The sequence below is a fragment of the Pseudopipra pipra genome, chromosome 6 (genome assembly GCF_036250125.1).
Source record: "Pseudopipra pipra isolate bDixPip1 chromosome 6, bDixPip1.hap1, whole genome shotgun sequence".
Taxonomy (NCBI): Eukaryota; Metazoa; Chordata; class Aves; order Passeriformes; family Pipridae; genus Pseudopipra; species Pseudopipra pipra.
The window spans coordinates 47,259,615-47,273,342 of NC_087554.1; the positions used below are offsets into that span (position 1 = coordinate 47,259,615).

The window sequence follows — 13,728 nt, forward strand, 5'->3', positions numbered from 1 at the left end:
TTGATTTGAATCTGAAGCATTTTAAAGTCAACAAAAAGCACCATTCATATGCGCTTCATTTTGAAAAGTTACTACTTAAATCAAGCTCTAAAAAACTTCAACATACCCTTTCATCATTTGTTGCTCTTGTTGATTCTTCCTTCCCCTCATCTGGCAGAGGCATTCTAGTCAATGCCAGTCCATTTAGGGCAGCTAGCTTTAGAGGGCCCATTTTTTTTGCATCATTTTTATTCTTTTTCATACCCTGCAAAAGAAAATATAAACTTGTAAATATTCTTAAATACCTGACAAAGTTATAAACAGAAAACAGCTGCGTTCAACTAAGCAAAGGATACATCTTTGACCCCTTCTGCAAACATATCTGACCTTTTTTTTTGATAAGCACTGCAGTGAGAGATTAGGGGGGTGGGACTACATTCCTCCAAGGACACAACACAAGTCTGTCTTCATTCCAGACGGGCTAATGAAACTGCACGAGAATGACAAATATTGTTCCCTACAAAGCTCACAACTGAGGGTGTGAGGTGACAACTCTGGATAATTAACATTCTTGGACAGAACTGAAATCACTTCCCAACCCCAAAAATGCATAAAAATTATTCCTTACTAGACTATTCAGTTTGCAGGCACTTTTCTTCCCCACAAGCAGGCATAAAAATGAGCATATACATTGCAGATATTTGGATATAGTTAAATGCTTTATTACATTTGCAACAAACTGTACGTACAAAACATGAACACAGAACTGCAGACAGATTTGAGTTCTGGGCCAGGCCATGAATCTAAATTATGGAAGTAACCATTCATTATTTGAGAAAAATATCCAAGGGGGATTTCTGTGAAAGAATAAATTCAAATTATTCTTTTAAAAAGTGTAAGAGAAAACTTCATCATTCCTGCAATTGCAAAGTTTACTTGTTAACAAAAATACAGTAAAAATAGGAGTGCATATGCTGCTTGAATGACAATCAATGCTTTCAAAAGCTAAATGGTGGTAAGAAATAGGAAGACAAAGCTAAGAGGATGAGACCACATTTAAAATGAACACAAACACAACAGCAAAAGTTCATTGAAAAGCAAAACATGCAAACATTGGTAGGGGCCAGCTCTGTAACTAGGATATTCATCTCAGTTATGAATATAAAAAGGTAATATTCTATATTACACAGTGGCACTCTTAAATGTTACTGCACTAGAAACTATATTAGTGAACACTTCCAATGAAAAAGTTTTAATATCAATTTAATTTCAAAGGTTGACTGGAACTTTTACATAACTGTCTGAAGGAAAAGCAGGGTATGATTTTGGTAGACACGTTACTGTCTGAAAATGTATCTTCTGGAGAACACACTAAGTGACTATCTAAATGTGAACAGAAGGAGAAAGGTATCACTTTTCTTTCCTATATCCACATAAAAACTCAGGAGGAAGGAGATGTAGAAAAACATACATAATTATAAAATGAATTGAAGCTGATGAAGGTTCATTTCATAGTGTTCAGCTCCATGTACAGCATGTCTGACAGACAAAACATTGTGACAGCAGTAACTATTTCAATGCATAGCTTTTGCATATGTTAGTTTTTGCAGCATCAGCTGTAAGTTACCACAGCAATAGAAGTTAAATCTAGTAGTTCTCCTGCAGTCCAATTTGTGCAGAAAACAATTTGACACTAAATTAGACATGCAAAATGTCAATCAATTTTAAAGGCCAAAATAATAATAAAAATTATCTTCCTCTATTAGTACCTGAAATCTGCCACAGACTACATAAAACTGGACAAAAGTTGAAAACAAAATGGGTGGTAAGGAGTACCAGTGAAATTGTACAGTCCACAGAGACCTTGACACTTCTGGAGTAGGAGAAAGAGGCACGGCAAGCAAGAAATACCTTTACTGGAATAAAACATCTTGAAGAGAAGTCAAAAGGGAAAGGATTTGGAAAGGGGAAAGCATGGAGTAAAGAAGAGAATGCAAGAAATGAATTTATTGTTTAATTTATTGTTTAATGTCAGGTCCCCTCTTAGGTCAGAAGAAGAAAGCAAATTTTTTTAAAGTAAACATTCAGCTATGTATGACTTTTCCATGAGAGGAAGATTAGAAAGCTGGTAGTTGAATGGAAAGAGTTGCTTCTGTTCCAGATAAGGACAGATAGGACAGAATTGGGATCTAGAGCTGACTTTAAAATAGCTCATTCTAAAGTTTCTAGCCAGGTTAGGTGTATCAGAGAGATGGAGGTTGCACAGCTGGATTTGTGTGGGAGGACTATACAAACAGAACTCAGGCATGGCAGAGAAGGGGATAAAAGACAGCTAAGCAAAGTTAATCAGGGAAACACAGAAAAATAAAGGTCAAGCATAAGGTAGCTTTCAATTCACATGTTTTAAAAGCATCTCAGGTTGATTAAAAGAACCCCAAACCTCCAAAAAAACCCCAAACAACTTCTGCTACATCCAACCCAAAACAAGATGAATGGTATCCACTTACACCTAGCGGGGGAAGGCCTTCCACAATATTCTTCTTCCCAGACAAAAGATCGGACACAGGTCTCTTCTTTACTGAATCTTTCCTTACTCTGTATCTCCCTGATGTTGTTAGATCAGATTCTGACATGGATGGAGTAAGCAGTCCTTCCCCTCTTCTCTGGACCTGGCTTTCTACTAGTAAATGAACAGGGCTCATATCTTTCATTCTCTTCTCTGCCTCTGTAATATGTAATTTAGGCTCAAGAATATGCAAAGGGCCAGCAGATGAAGCAACAGAGCTACAAGGGTACTTCAGTACTGAATCATGAGAATAACCTCCCATAACAGATGAAAGTTGGGTTTGATCTTCGGGCAGAGGAGAAAGACTTGTATTAGCCTTGTTTTCTTCTTCAAATTCTTCTTCTTCCTCACTACTGTGAATCAGCATAGTGGCATCTGAAAGGGTTTTCTTATGATCACAGTTCACACATTCTTCTTGCTCACCTTCTTTTTGCTTTGCTCTCTCCATCAGAATGTTGGGCTGTGACCCTTCTGAGATAACTCTTGGAAGAGCCACATCTGCTGCAGAAGCTGACATGGTCCTCTCTTTAATCCTTATTCCTTCAAAGCTGGGAGTCAAGCCTGCTATTTCAATACTGTTCCTTTTCTGCAGCTGCGCATGGCGTGCCGATGTTAGAGGCTCACTGACTTCCTGAAGAGAATGTGCCACAGGCAGGCTGTCTTCTTGAAATGTCTGGACAGAATGGTGCACTCGCCTTGTGATCAGATCTGGATTGCTGTTGCTGATGTAGATATGCCGGGAAAGGTCTGGAGTACTGTTTGCAGGCCTTGGGTACGGGTATGGGGGAGGTGGTCGATAGACTTGGGTCTTCATTATATTTGGTGCTGGATAATCCTGAGCCTGGAGCTGCACATTTGTCAACTCAGGCACACTGACTGCCCCAACAACTGGGCGCTTTTCAGTAGGATATGGGTAGGGGGATTGGCTATGAAAGCTGTAGTTCAGGTTAAATGGATAATGGTTAGACTGTGGGGCAGCAAAGTGAGCATGTTCTCGTATTTCAGGCTGACTGTAAACTAAGGCATCAGGTCTGCTGTAAGCATAGGAATTGCTGATGTTAAGATTTCTCATTGAATGACTCTGCCTATCTGTGTGCACCATTCCTCTATTGAGCTGTCTCATCACAGTCTCATAGTCTGGCGTGGGACGATAAGAAGGTGGTATTAGTGCACTATGTCTGTGTGATGGGACATAATCAGTTCTGAGGACATCACTTCCAGTAATGCTTGGGTTAGAGGACATGGGGGATGGCTGCAAGTAATGCTGTGGGTTGTTCAAGGAGTTTGTGCTGTGTGCACTATAGACACTACCATTGCGGATCCGACCACTGTAGTCATGAGGGGCTCTATCCAAGCTAGTCTGAGAGTGATAGTAGTATCCATTCTGATTGCTCACAAAGAGGTTATCTGAAAGTAAAGTTTAAGAACAATCTTTATGTCCAAGACATCAAACAAAGTTATCTTCTATTAAGACATAGCTAAGCAATGTTTGAGGTTTGCAGAACCTCTATTAATCTTAGCTAGGTATTAAAATAGGAAGGAGAAAAAACCAAACCCCAGCTTTTGTTGTTGATACCCAAGATATGTAGACCAGAATAACCTATTATATTTATTTCAATTATTCAGATTTCTATGGGAAAACACTCTCTGTTTAAGAATGGCTTTCTTCTGTTTAGGATAGATTTGCTAAGGTTCAGTCCAAGTTAAACAAAGTCCCTGTCAGTGTTACACCACATCATTTGAAAAAAAGAATGTTTACATGGATTTGCACTAATGTAGTAATATCAGTTTAAACAGTAAAGAAAGGAAAAAACACTAAAAACAGCCCCACAAAAACCAAACAAAAAATCCTTGTGCTTCTTCTCTCTTCTACCCCCTCATGACATAAAAAAAAATCAAATTAACTTTTCTCCAGAAATTTTGGAGACAGTTTAAACTACCACCATCTATTGCTCACACATTAACATATACCTACTCTTATGGGTAAAGAATATGATCTAACAGTTTATACATCCAAGACACATTTAATCATTTAATTATTATTTCATTAGAGGTACAATTTGCTAGTCTCCAGAAGAGAACAATTCAGTCATTGCTTTAGATGCCTTCCATAATTTAACTCTTTGGGTTCACCAAAATAATTGCTGCATTTATGCTAATGAATTTGCTGACAATCAAAAATCCTTTTGTGCAAAAAAATCATCCAAAAATAGGACGTGTGTAGTAGCAAGTATCCAGCAATAATTCCAACACTCAACTGGAAAGAATTCAGCTACATTCTGAATGTAGCTGAGTACCTGTATGTCATGAAGACTTGTGTAACTCTGTTCAGATAGAAAATGTGCTTACTCCCTTCCCACTGAGTTGTTATAGTATTATTTATCCAGCAAACTTGTAGGACTGGAAGAACCCTATCAAAACTGAGGCAACTTGGCAAACAATTAGATTCAATCCTTGAGGGCAGCAAGTTTTTTAATTAAAGACACAATGTGTAACAACCAAAAACACATGAGAAAGCAGCCATGACTGCTGTAAACCACTTAGATTAGGTGTCTACATTCCTTGAGAATATTAGTTAAGGGTTGATTGGGTTTTTTTCTTTTTTGTTTCAATCAAACATATACCAGTTCCATAACTTGCAAACTTCCTTAGCCTTTGAATTCACCACCACCTTGTAGCCTAGCAAACTCTGAGAGAACCTCCTCTCTTCCTGCATTTTAGGTTCAATTTATTTTTTTAAATTTTTTTAATTTTGTAAATTGTCTGGGGGTTCAGTTAGTCTTTGCAGCTATTGAGATTGATATTGACAAGGATCTCAAAATGCCATAACATTGATACAAGAACCAAAAAAAGTGAAGGTCAGCTTAAACTCATACAAGACACCACAGTGTTTTGTTGGTGTATATGCTACTTTAACTAGATTTACTCATCTCTCATAGGAGAGGAAGTGGAGGAGGAGCAGTAAAGGGAACTGGGATTGTTTAGCCTGAAGAAAGGGAGCCTCAGGGAGGACCTTATCACTCTCTACACCTGTGTGAAAGAAGGTTGCAGTGAGGTGTGTGTCTGTGTCTTCTCATAGGTAACAAGTGACAGGACAAGAGAAAACAGCCTCAAGTTGCACGAGGGGAGGTTTAGATTGGATATTAGGAAATTTCTTCACAGAAAGGGTGGTAAGGCATTGGAACAGGCTGCCCAGGGAAGTGGTGGAGTTACCATCCCTGGTGGTATATAACAGACATGGAGATGTGGCACTTATGGACACGGGTTAGGGTGGACTTGGCAGTGCTGCAACAATGATTGGACTTGATGAACTTAAAGGTCTTTTCCAACCTAAAGGATTCTAGGATTCTATGATGGTATTTCACATTAGCCTATATGTCTATAGCAGCAGCAAGCACTTGAATGAGTGTTCTAGTACAAACCTACCCCATGTTCACGTTATTGATTTCTTCAGCTCTAAATAAAGTAGCTACAAATGCAAATTATAGTTTTTACCTTTCAAAGATGTGTAGTGTGGTGGTGGATTTAATGAACTTACCTTGGGAAGATGCATATGGTTCAGTATAATGACCATTGTAATGCAGCTGAGGTGGTGGAGGCATCATATAAGGCTGAGGCTTAGGCTAGGAAAGCAAACATCTTACTGTTACTTAAAAACTGATTATTTATTTTTAAAATAATTCTTGAATTTTTTTTATATATAATGTATACTATTATATATGTATAATATTATACATATTATATGCAATATTATACATATTATAATATAGAATAAACACACACACATTTAAGCCTTAGTCTTAAACCATTTCTCTAAATCTGCAATGGAAATTTCTCCTGTGAGGTCATAAAAAGAATAAATAAAATGCTGGGAAAAAAGCCCTCCAAGCACACACCACCAACCCAAGACTGTATCTTGACATCTGACATCTAGGACAGTCTCCTAGAGACAGAGTGGTCAAACTAAAAATAGAAGTGTTTAAAATATTTTTCATTGCAATTATTTTAATTCCATTATTTAGATATTACATAGCAGCTTTTTCTACAAGTCAGAAACAGTTCCTTACATACTAGACTCATCTTTTTCACTGCTCATTTCGTTTCACTGAAGGAAACTAATATTTGATTCCAAGTCAATTGAAATCCATAACACTGCAAACATAAAGCTATTTGCTCTCCTTACCATAGACATTCTGGACGAAGACCGTCTTCTAACAGGATTCACTGTAACAGGCTGAGTTTGTCTGCAGAAGAAATTTTATGGTAAGAAATGATTCTTAACAACAGCAAGACATATATCAAGCACTAGAAAGCACTCCCAAGTTCAATCAAAATCACTCTACATTTCTTGGAGCCAGGCCTGGGTTAAATAGTCCTCCCCAACAGTCTCAAAAGGAAAGAGCTCTGTGCATAAACCACCATCACAAAGCAAAAATCACAAAGCCAGGATCAAAATACCTCAGTTATTTCTTTGCCTCTTCTCTATGAAGCATAAAAAGGAGACGTCCCTGAAGCACTGCAGTAGGGCAGAAAAAGCAGTGGAATAACTGGGGGCTAGTTCCAAATTTGAACCCCATATAAAATCTCATACTGTAAGTTACCTGTTCTACAAGTCAGACATAAAATTGTTTAGGGATTGTAACATTACAAATGTTACAGGAACTGGAAAGCACGACCATACTGCATGAGGATTTATATGTTCTAACATTCAAACTAACAGTAATGAATTTTCATAATTTGTTGGATTGCCTCCAGGATGTAAGTCTTAAGGTCCTTTTCCCCCCACCCTACACTGCACCTGTTCTCTGTGTCTTGCAGCAAGACAGAGGTCAAAAAACAGCAGCATAATATTAACGTTACTTTTCAGGAAGAAAGATGTTGTTTAGCTCACCCTTTAGGAAATGAAGGACGAGAAAGGATTGGAAAGCGTGGAAGGGAAAGAATGAGGGAAGATTTCTGAGAGCCCTCCTCAGGTGGAGAGTCCAGGGAATCTCTAAAGATAAAGTATGTACAGATTAAGAAAAAAAACCCTGAAGTTAATACAGGCATGCATAAGACAGTTTTCAGCAGCAGGACCAGATGACAGGAAATTTTAAGAGTAGAGATAATGAGAAAAGTTTTTTTAAGGACTTAATTTCATGCAAAACCATATTGTGGTGAAACCATTACAATAACTAATCCTAGAGACTGGCATTCAATATAGAACTATAGAACTGACATTATTCAGACAGCAATATACAAGTCCCACAAATGCACTACTTCTACCAATACTTCTTATCACTCTCAAAAGGCAGTTAGGTTTACAAGCTTTGAGGTATGAGGTTTACTCTATTTCACAGTAATCTTACTTCTCAAATAAATTAGCATTAAACACACTATTGCGTCACCTGTGGCACAAATATTTCATTATCTTTCCACTGGCCTCAGCAGATTTCAGAGCCACCCCTCCACAGCTATCTCCCACAAAGAGGAATGAAACATATGGGAAGCGTGCTTCTTTTATGACAGAATGTTCACTGTGTCTAATTCCCTATTTTTTGACTGAAGAAAATTAACTGAAGGAAAGCTGTATCAGTAAAGTAGCTCAGATTCCAGCCATTGGTTTACAAGTTGGAGACCAGCCCAATTAAATTTAATTTGATGAATTGATTAAATTTACCTTGCACTGGTGCTACTTGAGCTATACAGATTCCATGGATATCTAAAGAACCACACACCTCTCAGCTGTCAATCCAGCACATTTCAGGAGTGCTTCACATACACTTCCCGCCCTTTTAAAGCCTCTAGTGTCCTTTCAGAGCAGTTCACCCAAACCTAGGCCAAAACTCTAGTGATTCCAGTAGCTCACAAACACTAGCAATATTAGATCCCAAAGCAACTGAAGTCTGTCACAGCCCTGAGATCCAGATGCAAAGGCCAAACACTCACAATTGGTGAGCTTTCAGTATTTAATATTTTCCTCTGTTATAAAGCAGAAATTGTTTCAAAAACTGTTGATAACTATTTTCTCAAAAAATGATTAAGAAAATTAACCCACATCATTAATTGCTACCATGTAAATAGGACAGTAGCGGAAGATTTCACTTCCCAATGGAAGCTTCAAGGCAACAAGAGTTGTGCTAAAGTATTCCACTTACAGGCTGCATTTATTTAGTCTGTAAAATTTGTGTCTAGCCACACACATCCTCCACACATATTTTGCTGTTTCCATATCTTCCTGCCAAAAAAAAAAAGCAAAATTTGCATTAAGCCAAATATGCATAGCCTTTACTTGCTTTCAGACAAGCCACTGAAATTTTTAAGATGAAACTAGCATTGACCTATTTAGTTTTAGGTTTTCAGTTTAGTTTTAGGTTTTCCCTAAAACTCTATTTTGCAGGCGCAAACACCCACTCCAACCTAACGCTACTATTAGATTTATGAAATTTTAGAGTAGAAGCCTTTTGTTGAAGACACTCTTATCAGCTGTAATACTAACACAACTTATAGTTAATAAAGATTTCCATAAGACTGTCATCAGCTGCCTTTTGACAAATCAAAGGGCAGATGCTGCATAAAATTAATCCTGTGTCAATGTATTCAACATAAAATGTCTGATTTTTAATGCCTTCCCGCAGAAAGCTAGCCAAAGACTGTATTATTACTTTTGACTCACTCATACAATTCAAAGCTGCTACATATATATAAAGTAGGTTTTAATCTTTCAGTTAAATTATCAGTCTTAATTTGTGTTTATATTTACTGATGTCTTAGCAAAAAAAAAAAAATGTACTCACAGTTTGGAATTGAATTGTCTCTTCTTTGTTGGCCAGCTCTAATGCGAAAAAGGATTTATTGTGGGACATGTTGGCAATATCATGCCACCTGCAGACAAAAGGGATAAAACATTACTGGCAAGCTCTGATTTTCAAACCACAGAAAATGCAACTGAAGAACAGAACCATCACCAAGAATACAGAGAAAGAACTGAGGACATACTCATGAGGAGAAGCGGAGGGGCAAGTACTGGTCTTTTCACTCTGGTGACCAGTGACAGGACTCAAGGAAACAGCATGAAGCTGAGCCAGGGGAGGCTGAGGCTGGATATCAGGAACACATTTTTCACCCAGAGGGTGTTTGGGTACTGGAACAGGCTCCCCAGGGAAGTGGTCACAGCACCAAGCCTGACAGAGTTCAAGAAGTGTTTGGACAAGGTTTTCAGGCACATGGTGTGACTCTTGGGGATGGTCCTGTGCAGGGCTAAAGTTGGATTCAATGATCCTGATGGGCCCCTTCTAACTCAGAATATTCTATGATTCTGTGAAAAAGTTCAATAATCTATCTGAACAAGTTGCAGACCATCACTTCCATATCCATTACATGGCTGCTGAAAGGAAAACAGTATGTGACTAACTTGGGAAAATTAACAACATGTACAGTATTAAGTTTATTACTTATCTTCCACTTGAAATTCTTTCAAGTGTTCTTTAAAAAAACAAATCAAATTTAGACAAATTTAGTTATCAGTAAATTATAACATCCTGACTCCTTGAAAGCAAATCAGACATTCCAGGAAAAAAGAAATTAAATCTACACTGAACAAAGCCTTTAAGGCATTATTAGACATATTTTCTAGAACTGTTGCACACTGACAGATGAGAAAAAGTTAGATTACATAAAATATAATATCATATATTTATTCACGTTCTTGTTAAATATAAATTTAGCTTGATCCATTAGAATTATGTTAGTATAAGTAAAGCTCATATAATTGATTCATTAGAAGAAGATTCTGCAGTGCATAAACACATGGGAAAAGAATGATGTACATATAGGACTCTCTCTAAAAGTATTTATATGACTCACATTTTCATTACATAGATGGGTCTGACAGCATTTTCTGTAGCTACTCCCAATCATATGCATGAGGTAAAGAAAACTAATGTCCCCATTCTGATGTAGAATAAAAGTCCCTCAGATTTAAAGCCTTGGTTCATAGGCATTTGCAGACACAATTATGAAATTACCTGAACAATTTGAACCATTACCCAGCCTTTGTAAATTATACTAATGGGTCATTTGTCTGTGCATGATATATCTATCCATGGTGGAATTACCAACAGTCATACAACAAACAAGTAAAAGAGCAAAAAACTGGATGCTGAAACTGGAATATGGATATTTTCCTGATGCTTCCCTTTTTTTCTATGTTTACAGACACTACATTCACGATTCTTTAGGAAATTATGCAACATGCATGGACAATGCTTTATTCCTCTCTCCTGTGTTTGAAAAGTACAGCTGTTGTCTAACACTGCAAGGAAGCAGAGTAGAGCACTTCGACAACTCCAGACAATTAAAAAGAGCTTGGCATAAGCTCTCCTATCAACAGCAGAGACAGAAGGACATTTAACAGTACTGAATTTATAAATTCTGTTAAACAAAACTACTAAGAGAAAGAAGCACTGTTGCTACTTTCTCTAACCCCAGAAATTAACTGGTAGTGAAGTTCCAGTAACTGTTGGACCATGGGATTTCAAGATTTCTATCAGATTCAGACAAAGATTAAATTCTAGAAAGTTAAAGTTCACTAAGAATAAAGCCTTTCTTGCTCTAGCAATAACTACAAATTGATGAGACTCACCTTATAAAAATCTAAAAATGTATTTTTTAAAATTTATTCCAAATTGTGCCCAAAGATGCCCAAGCAACTCCTCTTGAAGTAAATGAGGATCAAGCCATTTCACATGAAGACTGAATTTTAAGTAAGTCACACCTCTGTCTACAAGTTATCAGACCATTAAATAATAAACTAAAAAATGTATGAATCCAAAATAATGAAACAAATGCTATCATGTGACTCTCCACAATTTATTTTATTTATAATATATGAAAGAAACTTCTGGACAATTTTACAACTGGATATTTCAGCATAAATTGACGTGACCACGGCAGGACTTGAGATACTGTATATGCACAGAATTGCTCTTTTTTGATCCAATAGATGCTTTGCAACGGAACTGTATATTAAATGTTCATCTCTTACAATTAATCTGGCTTAAAGAGATTCATTCTGCAGTCACTACATCGAAAAATTCCCATGGAATTCAGTGTTCACTGTAGTGTGATTACTACAAGACTATGTTCAGGTTTATCAAATTACTAAATACACATCATATCTAAGAGTCATTCATGCTTGTGAGCAACACATATAAAATGTGAAGTGCACAAAGATCTTTTAAGAAAGAACAATACTGACCTAAATACAACAGGAGGACGACCATTTTTGTGTTTTACAAAGATACCATCAAGACATGCTCCAATGAATATGTCACTTCCTTGGCTGTCCTGTAAGAAGTTGCAAAAAGTTATGTAAATACAGAAAAAAGTCTTGGAAAGCAGAGTTACAAGAAAAACAACTGCTTTTATAATTCTGGAGGAGAAAATTCTGAGTGGTGTGGATTTGGGGTTTTATTTACTTTTGGCAGGAAGCAACCCTTCTAAACAGTGAAAAAAAGGCAACTGAGACAATGATCAAAGCCCTGTTTACCTTTGCAGGATAGGTCTCTTCACCATAGCCCTCCATTCTTTCTACTTCTTGCATATATAACATTTCCGCATCAGGAGGAGTAAGGCCTCTACAAATAAAAACAACAATCAGCTAGTACTGCCAATAAGAAAAAAAATCATCTTTATTTTGCTCTGAATGACACCATCAAAGCTTGAAAAGCATTCCCAGGACATCCAGGAAATCATCAAATCATGTTGTTTCTATCTGTTCCAGTAGCTGATATTTTTCTCAGCCTTTACACTTTGATTCTAATAACTTCTTTCTCTCAGGCATCTTTAGGGGTAAATGGCAACAAAGACCAGTCAAAATTATCATCTCTTCTAATGGTAGGCAATTATCACATTGTTTTTCGAATCCACCATTGTCTCCATATTTCCTCACCTTATCAGAATGATTATACACGGCACAGGTGTTCAAGACCTGAATTTCCCTTACAGCACTATTCACAATGAAGTTTGATGTTCCACATTTCAGGAAAGATAGATTAATTTTCTAAATGCTGACAGAGTTTTAACTGTAATGGTGTGAGAATATGAGGACAAGATCTCTAGGTAAAGGTAGCGTTTTTTGTACTTACACCAACTGACAAAGACAGTTTTCTCACAGACTTGCAGTAGTGTCACAGGGATAAAAAGCTTGTGTTTACCTACCCACCAACATACCTCAGTTATCTCTTAGAAGTCATTATTTTTACCTGCAAAATCCTGTCATTGCTATGTCTCTCAATACTTTTTCAGTCATCAATCTCTCTGTTTCTTCACTTTTTCCTAATGTTATGCAGATTAAGTTTTCTTTGGTGAACCTTAACCATGCAATCTTTTTACAAATGCATTTCAAAGATAAATGGAATTGAAATTTCCAACTGTTGTTTTAAAATTATACAGTGAAAAATTTTCAGTATTACCCACATAATCACAAACGTTTTTTGCTGATGAACTGACAACAGAGAACTTAACTTTCCTTTGTCCTGGTCTGCTGCACCTTAGCTACCTTTTACCTAAGATCATAAGACATCTGGCACAGTTACTGTCTCTACATTTCCACTGCCCTCACTACCTGCCAAAGTTGTTTATCAAGAAACATCCTTACTGCGGCCACAACTTCATATAAGAGAGTTTCAGAAGCATAAAGGTGAAGTCACACTATTTAATATCGTCCTGCATTCTTAATTTTCAAGCCAAATCCTCTTATTTATTTTCCTAGATACTCTGTTCTCTTTTCACTTCCATTCAGCAGGAAATCTTGTAACTTTGATGCAGATGTATTAGAGAAAAACTCATTTACATAAGAGGTGAAATTAGTCCCACTGTCTTCTGAGATTCACAACATTTTGAGCTACTGAAGATCAAAATTTGGCAATAAAGAGTTTTAGACATGTTACCTGTACTTCTGATGTAGCAAGGCAACTTTCTGTGTTGCTTCTTCCAATATTTTTTCTTCTTGTAGCCAACCCTTAAGGTAAGAGAGCATTTATGCAATGAAATACAAAAAAAATTCTACAAAATTAAATGGTTATAGTTTCCTTACACAGGTCAATCAACTCTCCACTCTAGTGTTGAAGATTAGGTGCTGCAATATGCACAGAAATAAACCCAGAAAGCACAAACATTGTTCTGAAGTGGTTTTACTCACT

At 37.0% G+C, this 13,728-nt stretch overlaps 1 protein-coding gene across 2 annotated transcripts in view; it reads right to left on the bottom strand.

The window, feature by feature from the left end:
* PTPN21 (protein tyrosine phosphatase non-receptor type 21) overlaps window positions 1–13,728 on the bottom strand; it is a 43,484-nt gene that overhangs the window by 12,376 nt on the left and 17,380 nt on the right. Inside the window, exons 6-15 of one of the 2 annotated variants that reach the window (XM_064658922.1) lie at window positions 13,477–13,547; window positions 12,075–12,162; window positions 11,784–11,872; window positions 9,322–9,409; window positions 8,683–8,762; window positions 7,437–7,538; window positions 6,729–6,789; window positions 6,084–6,168; window positions 2,487–3,952; window positions 107–244 (exon numbers count right to left, since the gene is read on the bottom strand). In XM_064658922.1, coding sequence (XP_064514992.1) covers window positions 107–244; window positions 2,487–3,952; window positions 6,084–6,168; window positions 6,729–6,789; window positions 7,437–7,538; window positions 8,683–8,762; window positions 9,322–9,409; window positions 11,784–11,872; window positions 12,075–12,162; window positions 13,477–13,547 — 2,268 coding nt within the window. The remainder of the gene's footprint in view (window positions 1–106; window positions 245–2,486; window positions 3,953–6,083; window positions 6,169–6,728; window positions 6,790–7,436; window positions 7,539–8,682; window positions 8,763–9,321; window positions 9,410–11,783; window positions 11,873–12,074; window positions 12,163–13,476; window positions 13,548–13,728) is intronic. The other variant, XM_064658923.1, reaches the window with a different exon arrangement.